This window comes from Vombatus ursinus, unplaced genomic scaffold (genome assembly GCF_900497805.2).
Source record: "Vombatus ursinus unplaced genomic scaffold, bare-nosed wombat genome assembly UNPS02014874.1, whole genome shotgun sequence".
Lineage (NCBI taxonomy): Eukaryota > Metazoa > Chordata > Mammalia > Diprotodontia > Vombatidae > Vombatus > Vombatus ursinus.
This window is the reverse complement of record NW_020954652.1, coordinates 11,977,525-11,997,203: the sequence shown is the minus strand read 5'-3', so window position 1 is coordinate 11,997,203 and position 19,679 is coordinate 11,977,525. Positions and strand designations below refer to the sequence as shown.

Here is a 19,679-nt window from a genome sequence, read left to right as displayed (position 1 = left end):
GAAAAATCCCACACTCATTAAATAGCTGTCTATTATGATATCTTTGAGAGAAGACTGCTGTATCTTAGCCTCCCCACCGAGTGAAGGCTCATTATAATATGCCTCTTTATGTTTCCCAAATGCTGGGCTCCCATGCTTAACTCATTAATGGGCCTGGAATGTAGCTCATAATGGCAGGTTTGTCGCACTAGAGCTACCCAGAGTAAAAGAGAATGTTGCAGTTTAATCCATTGGCGCAGGAAATGTATTTTCAATGCTGTTGCCCTGTTAAGGGGAGATCGATGGAGAAGGAGCTCCTGTCCAAAATTCAATGACTGTTGTGCTCCTTTGATTTCATTTATCCCCTGTTAGGTCTCTTCTCACACAGGGACTAGAAAGGCATTTATTAAAAATCAAAAAGTATTTTGATAGTCAAAGAGCGCTTTTTAAGAAACCTTTTTTTAAAGGCATTATTTTGTTACAAAGGATATTTTCTTCCCATATTTTCTTCATAAAGGCAGAATTGTTTCATGGCTAAACCGATTTGACCACAGTGCACTGCCTGGTGGGAAGTGTTAAACCTCTCATTTTGAACTAAACAAGATTACTGGGAAGCTGGCACTCAGTAGCTTTTAGCGGAATGGGTTAGGGGCTGTGGCACACCCCTTGCCGTTCCAGTAATTGAACTCTTTAGGTACTTCAGTTTCTAATCATCTGCTTTAGGAACGTCTTGCCATTGGTACTCAAGACATCACTAACTGCTTCATTTCCCCGTGTTAATTTAATGAAAAACAATGAGTCACTGTGCCAACTAAAATACCATGGAATGGATGTGGAAACATGCTTCCTGTCGATACTTTCCTGTCATTTTTCAAGTTTGAATTTAGACCATAATAATTTTCTAACATTCTTAATGATAGCTATGCTGTAATGGTGTAAAAACCAAATTAAAATATATTCCAAATCTGGCATCTCTGATATATAAAAACTTTTTAAATCTGTCCATTAAATGTCCTCTTTGGACCCAGAATGAACCCTTCCTTCATATGCTCTCCATTTATCTTCCTATTTTTGAAGATGGCTCAACCTATCCTATATATTTCTATTTCTGAGGCATGTCAATGTCAATTCTCCTCTCAAGTTGACGCTTTTCTATGGTAGCCAATCTGTCATGTTTTAATTTATTTTTAGTAGGTTTTTTTTCTAATTACCAGTAACTTATGTTTAAAAAAGTCAGTGAAATAAAATGGGAAAAAAAACCCAAAACCAGCATATTAGTTCCTTGGCTTTCGAATTTAGTTGAATACATGAGAAATAGGCAATTTAAGCAAAAATTTCTTTGCATTTGTTTATACCTGTGATTTCATTAGTGTTGGAAACTCCTGGTATACTGTACATGTAGATGAGTAATTCTTCTTTAATTTATAGAGTTGTCTTAGACAAGGAGAGGTTAAGGGACTATTCCAAGGTCACACATATCAAAGGCAGGAATTGAGCTCATATCTTTCTGACTTTACAGTCAGCCCTCTATCTGCTATGCCATGCTGCCTCTCATTATTTTTCTATAAATGATTCAATTTGAAATTTCTATTTTAATCCACTGTCTAAGGCTCTACCATTTTATGGCTTATCTTCTATATAATAGATAGAAAAATGGGCTATTTCTTTTTTTTCTTTTAAAAAAATGATTTCATTTGTGTTAACATCACCTTTATTTCCTGATATATCACCCTCCCTCTGGCATCCATAACCATCTCTCATTTTAAGGAATGAAAAAACTTCATGAAAACTAATCAGCAGATCAGCAAGGTCTGATGTCATATTCTATGTTTCAAATCTATATAATCCTAAATAAGCTCAGCAATGAAGAGAGAAAGGCGTGTTCTTAAATCTCTTCCTCAGTGCCAATTAGGTTATTGTAATTCTATAGCACTTGATTTTGCTATAGTTGTAATCATTGTGTTTACAGTTTGCTTGATTCCACTTACTTCCCTTTACATAAGTTCATATAAGTCTTCTCATGTTTCTCTGTGTTGTTCAGATATACCTTGTGTTTTAACTCAGTAATACAACGTTCCATTTCATGTACCATTACCCAGGCTACAAGTGTCTATTCTGTTTCCAGTTCTTCACTATTAACTCCCCTCCTTCCCTACCCCAAACAAAACTCTGCCAAAAAACTGCTTCTACAAATATTTTGATATCATGGGACATTTCTTTTTTATCTTCAACCTCTATTAGGTATATGCCCAGCAGCAAGATCTCTGGATCAAAGGGTCTGGGAGCATGAAAAATTTCAAGAAGACTAGTAACTATATAGACTTTATGAAGACAATTTCTTTATCTTTGGGAACAGAGGAATTATTATAGAGTTTTGTTTTGGTTTGGTTTTATATTTCAAAAAATCCAAGATCTCTAGGACAATATTGCTTTCATCTGCCAGCTCTATATTACTAATTTAACACTAATAGACACCTTTTGATTTTCAACCCTGGATGAATCTCTTAAGCTGATAATAAGGAGAAATAGGTTCCTGACACTTTTTTTTTGTAACTGTTCCCATAAGCCCTTTGAGACTGTTGTAGCAGAGTCACATTCAGAAACACCTTATGAACAGATGTATCAAAGAATTTTAGCCCATAACCTTAATTCTATCACATGGGATTAAGTGTGATGCCTGATAATGCCACCTAATATAACAAGATTGTACAAGTATCTAAAAATGGGCTCCAAATGGAAAATGCCACTATGCCTGCCTGAATAAAAATGAAGTGATTAATTATAAAATTACAGAATATAATAATATCACTGTTCTTCTAAGATATATTTTCAAGTTCCTAGTCTTAGATCCAGCATGACCTTTCATTGGGGCTCTAGCTCCATCTCTTGAGACAATCAACAGCAAAAGCTATTTATTTTGTTAGGAAATTGACATGAAAATATGTCACTTTTGTGTTACCCAGGGTAATTATTAATAACCAAACACCATTTTTTTTCCTTTGAAGGACAACAGCTATTTGTGACAACTTGGTTATGGAGAAATATTTGATTAATTTTTACGTGGGTATTTTTTTTCTCCATAAGTCCTAATTAAACCTGCTCTTTTGTTTGTTTCTTACATGTGCACATTGAATACTTTCATTTTTATGCAGGAAGGAGAGGGATATGATTTTTGAGGACTTCCAGAGGAAAATGAAAAATGGAGAGCAATGTAAAAAATGTTGGTGGTATTAAATTCTGATGTCAGTTATGAATAATGGAGATATTACAAGATAATCAATTTAGAGACAGAGCACTGGGCCTAGAGTCAGGAAGATCTGAGTTCAAATTTAGCCTCAAATACTTAACAAGTTGTGTGACTCTGGGTAAATCACTTAGCCTTTGTTTGCCTCTGTTCCTTTAACTATAAAATCGGGATAGTAAAAGCACCTGCCTCTTAAAGTTGTTGTGACATCAGATGAGATGATATTTGTAAAGCACTTTGCATAGTGCCCAGCAGATAGTAAGTGCTTGATAAATATTTGTTTCTTCTCTCTCCTTCCTTCCTTCCTTCCTTCCTTCCTTCCTTCCTTCCTTCCTTCCTTCCTTCTTTCTTTTCTTCCTCCCCCTAGTCCAACACCCTAACTCTAAAGAAAAGGAAAATAAGAAATGAAGGCCAGAGAATGGAAGTCCTTCACTAATGGTCACACAGGGATTGAGGACATAACCAGGATCTCGCCTAGGTTTCTTGACTCCATTATCTAGTACTTGCTTACTTTCAGAATGGGAGATTTCTGTTATGTCTGGGTGGCTTGTTTTGTTAGTCAACTGTTGTCACCTTGTCCTGTACTTGATGCTGGTTTGTGTCTCTTTTATTATTTAAACTGCATAGATGCTGCCAAGGGTTTAATTTGGGATTAAATGGTCCTTAGACTCAAGTAGTTTATTTCTATTTGTTTGCCAAGAAGCAAGTCACACACAGTGTTCGGTGTCAGCGTCTTTACATTTTCCTGGCATTGAAAGTAACCATTCCTCTCAAATTTAATTTTCCTTTTCTGCAAAAAGGAAAGATCAGGAGACAAATGGCAAAGCTTGCTATCATACTGGTGGCAGTTTTTCTTCTGTTGTGTAGTTAAAAGCTGGAAGACAGTGTTTTTCCTTTGCCATTTTGTGTAATTTTTGCCAGTATGCTCTTCTACACTAAAAGAAATGTTTTCTACATTTTCAAAAAAAAAAAAAACCATCCATTAGTATGGCAGAGGCTTCTTCTGATTCGTTCTTCTTCCTTTTTTCTTCTTTTTGAAGACACGTTTATATAGAGCATGACTTTTTGGAGGATTTATATCAAGAGTTTTTTTTTTTTTTTTCCCCAGTTTGTGTGGCAACTTTCAAGTGATTATTGTTATAGCAGTTGTAGCAGTTAGGTTGGAGGTGTTTAGTAACACAGGCAAACCAGATATTCTTGTTGTATTTAAGTCTCCACCTTTGGAATGTGACCTTAATCAGTGCCTCCATCTTTGCCTCACTCAGGAGCAGACCAACCTCTAGAGAGAACAATTCTGGGAATGGAGTCCCATTGCCTGCACCAAGGGAATTTTTACCTTTGGCTTTTGAAGCTCTTCATTCCTTGGCTGTTTCCTACCTTTCCAGTCTCTTTACACTTTACTCCCTTCCACAAACCCTAAGATCTAATAGCACTGGCCTATGTGCCTTTCCTCCCACCTGACACACCATCTTCTCACTCCATGCCTTTTAGTGGCTATCCGATTCTTGGTTTGCTTTTCCCTCCTCACCTCCCTCTCTCAAGTTTCCTGATTTCTTTTAAGACTTAGCTAGTATCTCATGTGGAAGTCCTATCCTCTTACCACTAAAGTCTTCCTTCTGAGATTAAGTTACCTCTAATATGCATAGATCATGTATGTGCATAGTTATCTATTTATATGTTATCTTCTCCATTAGAATGTGGGATCCTTTCCCATAGGGACAAACTTTTGCCTTTCTCTGTATCCCTAGTGCTCAATCCAATACCTGGCATATGGTACGCTCTTTATAAATGCTAAGGGCTGACTAGCCTTGCCTCCTTTGCAGCAGTTAAATCTGCCTACTTATGATTCAGATTCTTTTTGTCAAGAGGAAAGAGTTATTCTCTTTAGAGAGTTTATCAAATATTCATAAATTTAAAAAAAAAACCCCAACACTGCAGTTCTTTCTTATTTGGATCTAGTCCCTAGCCAGCCTCCATTCCCATGTCACACATCTCTCCTTCCAAACTCCTCAGTTGTCTTGGGCTAAAAGAGTGTATCATCATGATTTTTTGTTGACTGAGCCACTCTCCAGAATTCGATTTGAGGCATTCCTTTGAAGTTGTTTTGGAGGGGGAGTATTGGGAGGGGTTGGCTGAGAGCTTCTCTCCTCCATTATCTTAGTCCCACCCATCTCAGAAAGTGAAGAATCAACCAATCAATAAATAGACATTTACTACGTGCCTACTATGGGCCAGACACTGTGCTAAATGCTAGGGATACAAAAAAGAGCCAAAAGACAATCTTGCCCCTACAATCTAATGGGAGAGACGAGAAACAAACAAGTGCAAACAAAAAGGCTATACGAAGTTGCCTCTCTGAGACTACATTCCCATAAACTCTTCTCTCAGAGCCTTCACACACTGCATGCGGAAGAATCAATCTCTCACAACTTTGGCCGCATTATATTATGTCTCTATTTTCCCTTGGTATATAGATGCATGCCAAAGAATTGCAGGTAAGACTTTCAATTGCCTATCAGATTTCCATGGCTGGTTTCTATTCAGCATCTTCCAAGATTTTTTAAGGGAAAAAAAATCTCCCAAAATGTTGTAATGGAAAACATGAAAAATCTTTTTTTTTTAAATGAAAGTAGAGCCCAATTGTAGGTTAAAAAAATCATTTTATGTGGAAGCCTTGAAACAAACTGAACTTGTAAATAAATCATGGTTTATGAAAATAGATGTCTCTACTTTGGGATATAGCTAAATTTGTTTAAAAAAAAAATCAAAGCCAGCCTCACCATTAGAACAACTGACAAAATCGATTCAGGTTTAAACTTTTAAAGATATACTTTCTCCCTTTCTTCCTATGCTTTACAAATAAATCCTAGGCAGAAAAATCTTGCATTGAAAGGAAAATAGACGTAGAGATTTCTGTGTTAACTCTTGTTTTTCTTTTTTTTTTTCTTTCTTTTTTTTTGGAGGGGGAGGTCTGAGAGGACAGGTGCAAAATATGGTGACATCAGTCCTGTTTAGGAGAAAAGCCACGTGTTTTCAAGGTGCAGGTGATGGATGAGCTTCTGCAGGATTGGTACCATGGACCAGTTTCCCAGGCTGTTTTCTTTAGTGTAATTACAGGGGAGCTTAGAACAGTTAGTGCTAGGGAGTTATAAAACATGTGTCAGGCAAGGTAATACAGAAGAGTTTAGGGAAACACGGAGGTCAACGGATACTAAGAGTTAGCATAAACTTGTTTCTCTATTATCCACATACCTTATGTGCCTTTACCGAATGAAAATATTTAATTTGGCAATGTAAGGGTGTTTATGAGAGTCACTAACACATTATAGATGGATGGAGTTTGTATTCCAGAATTTCAATACTCAGTTTCATGAGTATTTTAATACTTCAATTTCAATACTAAATTTCAATACTTCCATTTCAATTGCCATGATTCCAGCTTTTTAGTTTATGGCACCCAACTTGATATACCCAGGGCAAAAAAGATCTGCTAGTGTTTCAGGTAAAGCATTGCCAGTATAGCTCTATATTATTCATTTTAGATGAACACATTGCATCATGGTCTCAAATTTGTTCCTTTACAATTAGAGAAAGACTAGAATTCAGTGGGATTTTCAATGTCAATACCCAATATTCAAAGTTTACAGAAAATAAATGAGCTAATTCTTTGAGACAGTGTATTTATATATTTTAGGAATAGCAAAAACTTTCTAAGATCTTGTATTTTTGTATTGGGAAAATAGAGACATAATATAATTTAGCCAGTTTTGGAGGATCCTTGTGTCTGCAGTATGAGGAAGCTCTCAGAGAAGGGGAAATGTAGTCTTGAAGAGATGTTGTTTGTTTATTCTTCTTGTTTGTACATATTTGCTAATGAATCCTATTGCTTATGAATTACAATATAATAAAAAATTAATTACCTCCTATGTGCCAGGCATTTTGCTAATTGTTGGGAATAAAAATTAGAAAAAGAGACAGTTCCTACCCTCAAGGAGCTTACAATCTAATAGAGGATGACAACATACAAAAAGCTGAAAAGGTACAGTTGATGATTGGTGGGGGATTAGGGGAGGGAATAGGCAATAACATAGCACCTACTATGTGCCAGGCACTATGCTAAGGATTTACAAATATTATCTCATTTGATTTTTACAACAAACCCTGGGAGGAAAGTGCTGTGATTATCCCCATTTTATAGTTGAGGAAACTGAGACACACGAATGATTTGCCCAGGGTCACACAGCTACTAAATGTCTGAGGCTAGATTTGAATGTAGGTCTTCCTGACTCCCGGCCCAGCTCTCTATCCAATGAGCCACTTAATTTGTGGGGGATCATGGTTTTCAATGGAGTGGAAGCCAAGCAGAAATGCCAATGGAAAATAGAGTTTCCAGGAAGTTGTGAACCTTCTATAACAAAAGACTTTGGGAGGAGTTCAATACTCCGGCTGTCAAATCGAGAGGACAGGAGGGGAGGGATCCTGAAGGCCTCATGTAGACAGTGGTGCTTGTGTTGAGTTTGAAGGAGGTCTTAGAGGTGACATTGAGGGGAGAATGCATTCCTCTACAAAGTCTTAGAGATTTCTAATGAAGTGTTGTATATGAGTAATGGTAAGAGGACAGTTTAGATGGGCCATAGTGTTGATGGAAATAATAGATGATAAGCTTAAAAAATAGTTTGAATCAGGACGTTCATTTTAAGTGCCAGACAAAGGAGTTTGCATTTGATCCTATACATGGTAGAGAGCCTCTGGAATTTATTGGGTAGGGGGGCTGATGTGGTCAGACTTGTAACTTTAAGAAGACCCCTTTATAGCTGTGTAAAGGATAAGATAGAGTGGGGAGAGACTTGTGGCTGGGGGATCAACCAGGACATCTTAAAATATTTCAGGTGAAAGGTGATGGAAGCCTGAATTAGGATTGGTGGGAATGGAGAGAAGGGGCCATGTTTGAGAGATGTGGTGCTGGAATTGATCTGACCTGATAACCAATTGATTATACAGAGTGAGGGAGAGTGGAGTCAGGGTCTCTACATTGTTCATCAACAGGAAATAATGGTAGTTGATGAAATATTATAAAAGAGATTTATATATTTTTTGGAAATACATAGAAAATTCACGTGCAAATATATATTGTCAATCAAATCTGGCCTCAGATACTTACCAGCTGTGTGACCCTGGGAAAGTCACTTAACCCTGTTTGCCTTAGTTTCCTCATCTGTAAAATGAGCTGGAGAAGGAAATGTAGAACCACTCCAGGATCTTTAACAAGAAAACCCCAAATGGTGTCATGAAGAGTTGGACATGACTGAAAAATGGCTGAACAGCAACAGAAATTTACATTTGACCAATTTGACTTATCGAAATGTGAAACAAATAAAAATTATGAATAACATTTTCACTTCTGAACTAGCTCTACTATTATTCATTCAGAAGAAGAGGGAAGGGTAGAGAATAAGTACTTATTAAGTACTTACTATCTAACAGACACTATGTTAAGCACTTTACAAATATTATCTCATTTGATCCTCACACCCCTGTAGGGTAAGTTGCTGTAATTACTCCATTTTATGATTGAGAAAATGAAGGCAAAGAGAGTTTAAGTGACTTGCCCAAGATCACATAGCTTTTAAGTGTCTGAACAGTCTGAACTGATTCTCAGTTTTATTTAAAATTAGAATATTTACAATTTCATGTTCCCTTTACCTTTAGTACACACACACACACACACACACACACACACACACACATACACACTGTTGTTGTTGAGTTGAGTCATGTCTGACTCATCATGACGCCATTTGGGGTTTTCTTGGCAAAGATATCAAAGCGGTTTGCCATTTCCTTCTCCAGCTCGTTTTACAGATGACAAAACTGAGGCAAAGAGTTAAATGACTTGCTGAGAGTCACACAGCTAGTAAGTATCTGAGGTTGGATTTGAACACATGAAGATGAGTCTTTCTGGTTCCAAGCCACTTTGCCACCTAGCTGTACTCTCTCTCTCTCTCTCTCTCTCTCTCTCTCTCTCTCTCCCCCTCTCTCCCCCCATCTCCCTCGCTCCCTCCCTTCCCCATCTCCTTCCTCTATCTTTTCATACATACATACATACAAATATGTAGATACACACACTATATACATATATATACACACACTCAAGGTCAAAACTTGAAATGGTAACCTACATTGGTCATTTATAATTGTTAATTATGTTTTATATTTCTTATGTTAAGAGCTATTCAGCTTATATTTCAAGGGAATAGATTTCAATTGATGTCAACACATTTTAAATGGCTGTTATGTTCAAGGCACTGTTCTAAGCACTGGCAAAGCAAAATTTAAAAAAAAAATGACAACATCCTATTCCCAAGGAACTTACGGTGACCTAGGGGAATGACGATTTTCTATTTGATAGAGAAAGAGCCAGCATGGAATAGGGAATAGAGAGGTGACCTTTGAGCTAGAAAGACCTACGCTGAAGTGTTGCCTCTTGACTGTATGCTGGCCCTGGGATCCTAAGCAAGGCTTTTAATCTCTCAGTGCTCTAGGCAACTCAAGACTCTGCTTAGAAAAGTTGCTGACCTACACTGGTAGAGGGCACTTCCTCCCTTGGGAGTTCCTTATAACAATGAAATCACAGGTACAGTTCCTATTCTTATTCCAGATGTAAAATTAGATTAGGAGTAGGTTGAGGAGGGTAGGGATAAGGGATATTCAGGTACAGAAAAATTCTCTTTTTTTACAGATTACAGTTCTGATAGAAATGCTAATTTTATCAAATAATAGGGACTTGGTAACATATAACTATGAGTCTATTCAGTGCTCAGACTTTGGCAACAGCTCACAGTGTCTCAGTCACTTCCCCTCAGTTAAGATGTGCCTTGAACACATAGCCTTCTGCCATGCATTAGTCCAGTTTCCCTTTTGAGATTCTTACACATTGAAGATTACTTCCCTTGGCTGCCTCTGATGTGACAGACAGCAAAGAAACCTGCTCAGGCTGACCTTCTCCTTCGGGGCTTCCTTGCTACCCTTCCTCTCCTCTTGTATCCGTTTCCTTTCTCTCCCCGCCCCCTGGGCTCCCAGGACTAAATATGTTTACTAGTAGAAACTTAAACATCCTTCTGTTTCTTCCCATCTCTTGCAGGTCCTCCCCCCCCAAAAAAGGCATAAATTTCCAATTTTTGTTTTTGTTTTTATAAAAAAATGTATCCTCTTTATAGCAGATTACCTTGGCCCTGATCCAAAGTATAAAAATGGAATTTTGCTGCATGTGCACAACAGAATTATTTCTCAGTATTAATCTTCTTTATTTAGTATTGCACTTCTCATTTATCTTCTCCAAATGGGTAGTTTCTTCTTTATGTAATGGAAGAGGCATAGTTATTGCAATTTGTTTCCCAAATCAAATTGTGAAAGCTTTTCCCTATGGTTCTATTTCCTTTTTGTTATTTTTGTTGATGGGGGGAGATCTAGAAAATTTAAGGTTTGGAGGGGGTAGAATTTCAGAGCCAGTGGTCTAAGATTTATAGCTTTTCTTTGATTAGGATAAGGATAATAATAACAAAAATAATAATAGCAGTTAGCTTTTATATTGTGCTTTGAAGTTGGCACTGTGCTTTACATGTGTTACCTTATTTGTTCCTTGGAAACACTTGTGAGGTAGACCCTATTATTATCCCCATTTCATAGATAAAGAAACCAAATCTGAGAGGGTCACATAGCTAATGAGTCTAATACAGAATTTGAATTCAGGTCTTCCTGATCTCAAGTCCAACACTATTCACTTCTCTACTTAGCTACCTAGAATAGACTGTGAAAGGTACTCATATTAGGAAATCAAAGGATGATCAATTTAGAACTGGAAAGAATCTTAGAGGCCAGTGAATACAGTCATTTCATTTTACAGAAGAGGAAAGGGAAGAACAGAGAGATTAAGTAATTTGTCCAGGGTCACACAGTTAGTGAGTATCTGAGCCACAGATTTGCCTGACTCTAAGCCCAGTATTTCATCTACTGTGGGACCTAATTGCATCTGGTCACTTCACTCTAAAGTTCTGAACATCTGAGAACGAGAGGAGTGACAAAATGAAGCATTACTATTATAGAGGAAAAATAACCAGAATTCCATGCAGCATTATCCCAGATTTTCAGAAATAAGAAAACTCAAGAACATTTTTTTATCCTTACTAAGGCTATTTAATGGTAGCAGTTTCGTATAAAGTTACTTTTCCCAAACTTTAAAGGACCCGTTTCAGAGTCAGAAACATTGTACATCTTGGTTTCCCACATCCCTACTGTGGTTCCATGGCATCCTTTCCCTTCACTTTCTGCTTTCTGTTATCTTTATTTCTATACTTTGTTAATACATCCAAAGTTTTTTTTAATTGTTATTTTATTTTCTCTGGCATTTTCATTGTTTTTCCTTTGCTTGCCCTGAATTATTCTTTGAGCCAGACATTTATAAACTTCTGCTCATAATTTATTTATGTAATCTTTCAAACAAGATGGTGTTAATATATTATATACTACACATTAAAGAAAGACATATGGGATTCTGCATATAAATTGTGAGAAACTCATATTCTACTGAATCAAAGTTGGAAAAGGCTGAATAATTTTCTTGGGGCTTATTTGGCTTTTCAAAAAGTACTTTCTTAACATAAAATAGAAACATCTAAAAGAAAATAGGGAGAAAAGACATCAACTAACTGCAGGCATTTTGCTTTACAAGCAAAAATAAAGAAAATATAAATATCTATTTATCCTACACATATTTTAGCTATCACTTCAGGCAAAAACATGCAAATATACTTGTTTCACATTCTTCCCCTCCCTCTCCTTTACCTTCTCTTCACCTCTCACATCTCATATACAAAGTGTCTTCATGTGTCACAAGGTCTCCTATCTGGATAAGACATTTGGATTTGGATCACAACTATCAGCAAGGCAGGGAAGGTAAATTATAAAACTAGGAAGAATCTTTAGCAGCTGCTGCCAGCAGTCATAAGAAGAGTATGTACCTTTCTCCCACTCTGAATCTTCCTGTTTGCAGATGGGTGGGTGGGAGATACAGACAGGGAAACAGAGAGATGCAGAAAGAGAGAGAGAGGGAGAGACAGAGAGACAGAGAGAGACAGAGACAGAGAAATAGGGACAGAGAAATAGGGGCAGAGAGAGAGAAGAGAGGAGAGAGAGACCCAGAACTTCTGGGCTGGTGTTTCTTGTTCTCTTATTGCAGAAATGAGTGTCTTCACAGGAAGGAGAACAAGGGAACCAGGTAGAAACTCTCAGTGTTAGAGGAGTATGACCCTAGAAGCTCTAGTATTATCTGTGGCTTTTCTAGTGTTCTTTAGTTCTCCCTTAACGTGTTTATTCATGGGTAGTACAGACTGGTTACAATAGTTGTTTCCCCAGAAGGAAAGAAAAGGTACACCTAGAGAGAAATAGCTAGAATTTGGGATGCCCTGAAAGGGGAAAAAAAAATAAAAGAGAATTGTACCAACTTCTGCATGTACCTTCATTTGGCCCATTCATGATTTTCATGATTTGTATATTCAAGTGCCTATGGACTATTTTCCCTAGATTGGCATACTCCTAAGAGGCATCACCTCTCTTTCTCTTTCTGAATCTTTCTCTCTAGCCTAACCACTGAGGAACACTTAGAATCTCTTTGTAGTTTAGAGGAAAGTCTGATTGGTTGGGAATATCAAATATTTATCTCTTGTAACTAAGATGGAGATCTGGTTGCTGATAATGCAAGCTGACCATATGTATCTTTGAATCCTTTTATGTTTATTACAGACTGTAGGAGATAAACTGAGTGTTAGACTTTCCAAGTTCCTTGAAATCCAGAATTAGACCCAAAGACAGGGGGAGAGAGAGATACCATGTATCAGGCCGGGCTGCAAGTTTTTTGAGGTCTCAGTGACAGGAAACATGGAAGGATTTGGGCAGTGATGGTCTGTGTTGCTAAGGCGGTGACAAATATATAGGAGTATAGATGTGGAGTTGAAAGGCTTACTCCATCCCCAACATCCTCATGTAGAAGTCCCTTAATCAATATTAGTGGAATGAGTAATTGCATGATGTAAATTTGATAGCTGGTTCTCTTCAGAGAATGAAGTTTACATCTACTTAGCAAAATACTTTTGATTATGCAATATGAAAATTTAATTATATTAAGTGAAGTAGGTAGTATAGTGAATAGAGCACTAGTCCTAGAGTCAGGAATACCTGAGTTCAAATTCCACCTAGGATACTATGTGGATCTGGGAAAATTACTTAACCTCTGTCTGGTTTCAGTTTTCTCAATAGTAAAACGCAGATCATAATAGCACTTACCTAGTAGGGTTGTTGTGTGGATCAAATGAAATAATATTTGTAAAGTACTTAGTACAGTGCCTGGTGAATAGTAGGTATTTTAAAACTGCTTTTTCCTTCCTGTCTTAATATAATACCCCCTCCCAAAAAAATTCCAGTACAATTCAGTGGAATTCAATAGACATTTGTTAAGCATCTGCCCAAGAAATGATCATCAACCGGAATTCGATTTATGAAAAGCTTCCTGATAATTACCTTTCAAGTGTAGTATATAAATGTCCTCAATACTCTTATCTTATGTGTGAAAGTGAAAGAGAGATGACTGCATTTAATATTTCTACCTACCTTATTTTTTTCTCTCATCCATTAACTTTCAGAGTTCTGAAACATGTGATCTACATCTGCTAGGGGAAAGGAAAGGAAAGAAGCATTTATTATGTGCCTACTACATGCCAAGCACTGTGCTAAGTGCTTTACAAATAGTATATCATTTCTCTCCATCTACTTCCTTTTCCCATTGAGGTCTGGCTTTGATCCCAACCAATGTTTCTGAAAGATTACCAGATAGAGTTCTTAAAAAAAAATCCTTATCCTATCTCTCCTGAAACTTTCATCTTTCAGCTTTGTGATCCTATACTGATTTAGTTTTCCTTCTATATTCTTAGCTACTCGTCCTTGAAGTACTCCACTCCATTATCAAATTCCCCTTGTCCATTCTCTAGGCATTCACCAATGCTCAGTTTTTAACTATCTGCTCTTTGCTGACTTATCTCTACTTATAACCTCACACTGGAGCTCAATATTGTCCAGTGCCTCCTGGAAGTTTCTATTCTGATATTTCACCAGTTTCCCTTTAACTGATGTAGTATTATAGTGTTTTATCTAGAAATTGTACAAAGTGTCTTAGACAAGTGGAGATATGTAAGTCTAAAGAGTTGTATAGTTTGGTAGGTTCAGAACTAGTTGAATGATTGCACTGAAGGATTGATAATAGATTATTGACTTTCTGGAGTAGCCTTAGGGATTTGTCCTTTTCTTATGTGTGTGTGTGTGTGTGTGTGTGTGTGTGTGTGTGTTTTATATCAGTGATGTGGATGAACTATAGATAGGACAAATATCAAATCTGTGGAGGAGGGAGAAGTGAGAGGGATATGGGATAAAGGATGGTAAACTTGGGATTCAATATATCTTGACAGGCTAGCATCTAAGAAGATATGTTTTAATAGGGATAAATGTAAAGTCCTACTTTGGGTTGAAAAACCAGCTGGACACATATAGAATAGGGGAGGTATGGCCAGACAGCAATTCATATAAAGATCTTAGTGATTTAATGGACCATGAACTCAGTATGAGTCAACAGTGTGAAAAGTGCCTTAAAAAGGGGAGGGGAAATGTAATTTTGTGTTTCATTAATAGAATGTCTAGAAGAAGGGAAGTTATAACATGTTATATTCTGGGTTAGACCACATGAAGAGAAATGTGCATGGAAGCATTTTTATTGCCCTGAAAGGAAAGAGCCTGGTCAGCCAAAGTATTAGTTTCAATTTTATTTTTAAACTAGCAGTTTGACATTTTCATTTTATTTAATCTGGTAACTGTAGTCGAATATCACTCTTCTAATTACCTAGCTCAGTAAAGAGATACAGTGTGGTATAGGGTGTTGTAGGAAGCAGAATAAATAGAACCAGACACTTAATTTGTAATCAGAGTACCTTGGTTGAATCCTGACTTTGTCACCTATTACTTGTGTGATCTTGGGCAAGTCATTTTACTTTTAGGAGTTTCAATTTCCTCAGCTATAAATAATGAGGGGCTTGAACTAAATGACTTTTAAAATCCCTTTCAGTCCAAGATTTTATGATTCTAAGAGACTGTGTTACCTGTGAAAGCCTGCCTTATAGTATATGGAAACTTTATGCTAAGGATTTGGACAGGAGGAACTCACATAGTTTATAATCAGGTGAAAGACAAATGCTGTAAATGATTTCTCTCTTCTTTGGGCTTCTGGAGTACTTTATAACTCTCTTATGAACTTCTATGCTAGACCCTTTTGTGTGTGTGCATATTCTCAAAGACCTTCATATACTATATATGTATATGTACGTGTGTATGTATGGAGCATTTGAGTAGCACAGTGGATAGAGCACTGGGCCTAGAGTCAGGAAGACTCATTTTCCAAAGTTTAAATCTGGCCTCAGACACTTACTAACTGTGTAACCTTGAGCAAGTTTCTTAATCTTGTTTGCCTCAGTTTCCTCATCTATAAAATAAGCTGGAGAAGGAAATGGTAAACCACTCCAAGAAAATCCCAAATCCAGTCACAAAGAGTTGGACATAACTAAAATGACTGAACAACAAAATAACATGTGTACAAACACATAAATACACACATGTACATCACATGCATATTATATACAAACATGTATAGATACACACACACTGTCCTAATATAAACACCTTGAGAGGCAGGATAATCCCTTTCAACACTTTGCACAGTGTTTCACCTAGAGTGGGTGAATGAATGAAAAAACAGACAAACAAACAAATTTATTGTTTAATATGTCCTTGGTACTGTGCTGAGCTCTGGGGATACAAATGTGATAGTGTCACAGGGATTGATTTTGAGCTGATGAATGGGAGACAGAGTTGTGTAGTGGAAAGAGAACTGACCAGAATCAAGGCATGGGTTCAAATCCTGCCACAGGCAATTGTTTCCTTATGACCTTAGGAAAGTTACTTAATGTCTTAGGCCTTCAGTTTTCTTATCTACAAAATGAAGGGCTTGGTTAGATGACCTTTGCGATCCCTCCCAATTCTAGATCTGTATTCCTGTGAACATATCTCAGAATCTGTTTCTTCACATATAAAACAAGAGTCATGTGCTAGATGACCTCTAAAGTTGACCTTCTAGTTCTAGATTGATAGATGACAGATAGATAATAGCTATATGATAGATAGAGCAACTAATTGACACATTCACTACAGGAACAGTGATAGTATTAATTTGATCATTATGACCAGAACAAGAAGTAAAAAAAAGGGAGGGGGGCTGGAGGATGGGATTATGTGTTAAGTAGCACAGTGGATGGCAAGATGGCCAAGGTAGACAGTTGTATGGGACATTGTCACATGGTCCAGTGGTCTGTTCTAAGGTACGGGGACTGATTAAATGAGAATATACTTAGATGCTTATCGATCAAGGTAGCTCAATCCTGAGATGGTTTGTTCCATAACTCTCTTAGGGACTAGTGAAGGACAGAGGAATGAGGGGAAAGGGAAGTATTTGATGTTTTCCAATGCTAAGTAAATATTAACAAAACAAAATAAAATAAATGTTTGAATGCACAAATGAATTAATGAAGAATAGGAGTACCCTTTGGCCTTCCTTAGATCTTTTCTCTTCTTTTTCCTTGAGGAAGCCACTTCATTTAGCAAATTACAAATAAAACATCATCAGCCCCAGAAGTTTGAAGTGCAAAGGTATATGGAGGCTGTTATTATGGCCATGGGTAGAGAACCTAGAAAGTCTTTAAAACAGTCGATTTGCCTGTCGTGGATGACAACATAGAGCAACCTATGACAGCACAGTTTGTAAGCTCAGCAGAGAGAATGAAGATTTGAAACAAAAGGAGATAGGCCTCTCAGAGGAGGCCCTGCTGCTCACTCCCTGTGTTGTCAGAAAAAACCCTCTTAAGCATGGATCTTTCACTTTTACGTGAAAGCCAAACTAAAACAAAAAAACAAAAACAAAATAAATTAAAAAAGAATCAAGACAAGAAGACTGTGGTTGAATACTCTTGGTGAACTGGGAATCCATAGTAACTTCCCAAGCAGATGGAGATGAAGTAATCCATTTGGAATGTAATGGTGTGTTTTCAATTGTGTCACAAAGTACAGTTCAGCTTTGTCACTGAATATAAGGAATAGAACCATTTTCCTTCCATCAATAATAATTTTTTTTCTCTGTCTCCTTTCTTTCAGAGAAAGAATGTGCCTCTTTTCCTCAGTGTCGGTTTGCTAACTTTTTGGGGAACCTCACTTCTGGGAGCCCGCCTATACTGGATGGGGAACAAGCCACCAAGCTTCTCCAATTCAGATAACCCTGCAGCTGATTCAGACAGCATCACGGCACGCACTTTGACCTTCCTTTACTTGCCAACCAAGAACCTCTGGTTGTTGTTATGCCCAGATACTCTCAGCTTTGATTGGTCCATGGATGCGGTACCGTTGATAAAAACCATCTGTGACTGGAGAAACCTCCACACTGTGGCCTTCTATACTGGACTCTTTCTCCTCTCCTACTTCAGCCTGAGGACCCCAAGCTCCAACAGACAGTGCAATGGGAAAGCCGTCGCCAATGGCAAGCAGAATGCGAATGGGCATGGCTGCCACCCAGACGCAGAGTACCGGGAGTCAGAGCCTAAGCCCAGCTTTGCAGAGAAAGCCGAGAATGGCATTAAAAACCACATCCCCCAGCGGTCACCGCTTCCTTCCACAGAGAACATTGTTGTTCTTTCGCTCTCTTTGCTAATAGTTCCCTTCGTCCCAGCCACCAATCTGTTTTTCTATGTCGGCTTTGTAATCGCAGAGCGTGTGCTGTATATTCCTAGTATGGGCTTCTGCCTTTTAATTACAGTAGGTGCCAGAGCCCTTTACGTCAAAGCCCAAAAGCGCTTTCTCAAGAGTTTGATTTTCTACGCCACAGGTGCACTAATTGTTTTTTATGGACTCAAGACTGCCATCAGGAATGGAGACTGGCAGAACGAGGAGATGCTGTATAGGTCAGGGATAAAAGTCAACCCAGCCAAAGGTAATCTTTTATGCATTCATTCATTCATTCATTCATTCATTAATCCATCCATCCATTCATACAGTTAAAAATTTGGTTAGTCTGTCTGCCCATGACTATCTTTGTTACATTTAAGTGAAAAGAAGAAACCACAAAATGTTTAGCCTTCATTTTGCACCCTATATACAAGACCGTAAACCAGATTGATAGAACCATTCCATGTTTTTATAATTGAAATATGGAGCCGTTTCCCCATGGGCCTGAATAAGCTTGCTCAAAGTGATTGAGACTTCTACAGATTTGGAGAGCATTTTTGGTATCTTAATTCAATACAGGAAATGAGACTGAGTGGTTGGTATTGTCTCTTGAGTCAAAGCACTTGGATTTGAAACTTTTTGCCTCTGTGACTTTGACCAAGTACCTTGTTCACCATTTTTTCATTTATAGAACGAGTGGGTTGAACCAGCTGGCCTCCGGAATCCCTCCCAGCTCTCGATCCTTGATCTCACAAACATCTCTTAGCCATAGTTTTGTTAATATGCCTGGCACGTAGTAGGAACTTAATAAATGTTTATTGATTGATTGGTATAGTCTAGACATCCTTGGATATTTCTTCTGGCTCTAGACCTATAATTGTAATCTTAGAAAGATTCTTTTTTTTGTCACATACTAAAAATTAGGTTACCCCACTTACATTCACTATAGTGCTAATATTTTTCAAGTATTATTTGAGGTGTTAACTATAAGACACACATTAAAGTCTTTAGAATTGAATCTAAAATTGGCCCTGGTTCTTCGAAATTGTGTCTCCAGGTATCAGTGTGCCCATGTGACAGAGATTAGTCTCCAGTGGTTTTCTACCAGACAAAATAATTAAGGTGTTACCAAATTCTTTTCAAATTGCTCTTATTTAAGCATTTCTAATTGCTTTGGGGAGATGACTCACTTATCATGTAGCAAAAGGGCTGTTATATGTTTGAACTTCTTCCTAATTCAGAAAAGGAAATCAGCTCATCTTGGCATCCATTGCCAGAGCAAAAAAAAAAAATAATAATAATAAATAAAAGCCTTTGGATTTGAGGTGTTTTAGAATTATCAGCATCTGCTACTATGGGCAACTGTTGTGTTGGGAATTAAATGATGAATGAGAATAGGAAGCAATAGAGTGAGAATAACTATGTTTCCAGTGTAGAATGGCTTACTAAATTAGGCCAAAGGTTCTTATTCTGCATGAGCCTTTTGTTTTTAAAATCTTAAATCAGTTTTACATGCATTTCTGCTTCGTGATTTTGGTTGTTAGGAATTTGATGTTGCGTGTGTATTTGGGAAACATAAGTATTATCTTTGATA

General features: G+C 37.4%; 1 protein-coding gene across 2 annotated transcripts in view; it reads left to right on the top strand.

The window, feature by feature from the left end:
* TMTC2 (transmembrane and tetratricopeptide repeat containing 2) overlaps positions 1 to 19,679 on the top strand; it is a 521,137-nt gene that overhangs the window by 239,348 nt on the left and 262,110 nt on the right. For both annotated transcript variants that reach the window (XM_027842454.1, XM_027842453.1), the window contains one exon: positions 17,522 to 18,350. In XM_027842454.1, coding sequence (XP_027698255.1) covers positions 17,522 to 18,350 — 829 coding nt within the window. The remainder of the gene's footprint in view (positions 1 to 17,521; positions 18,351 to 19,679) is intronic.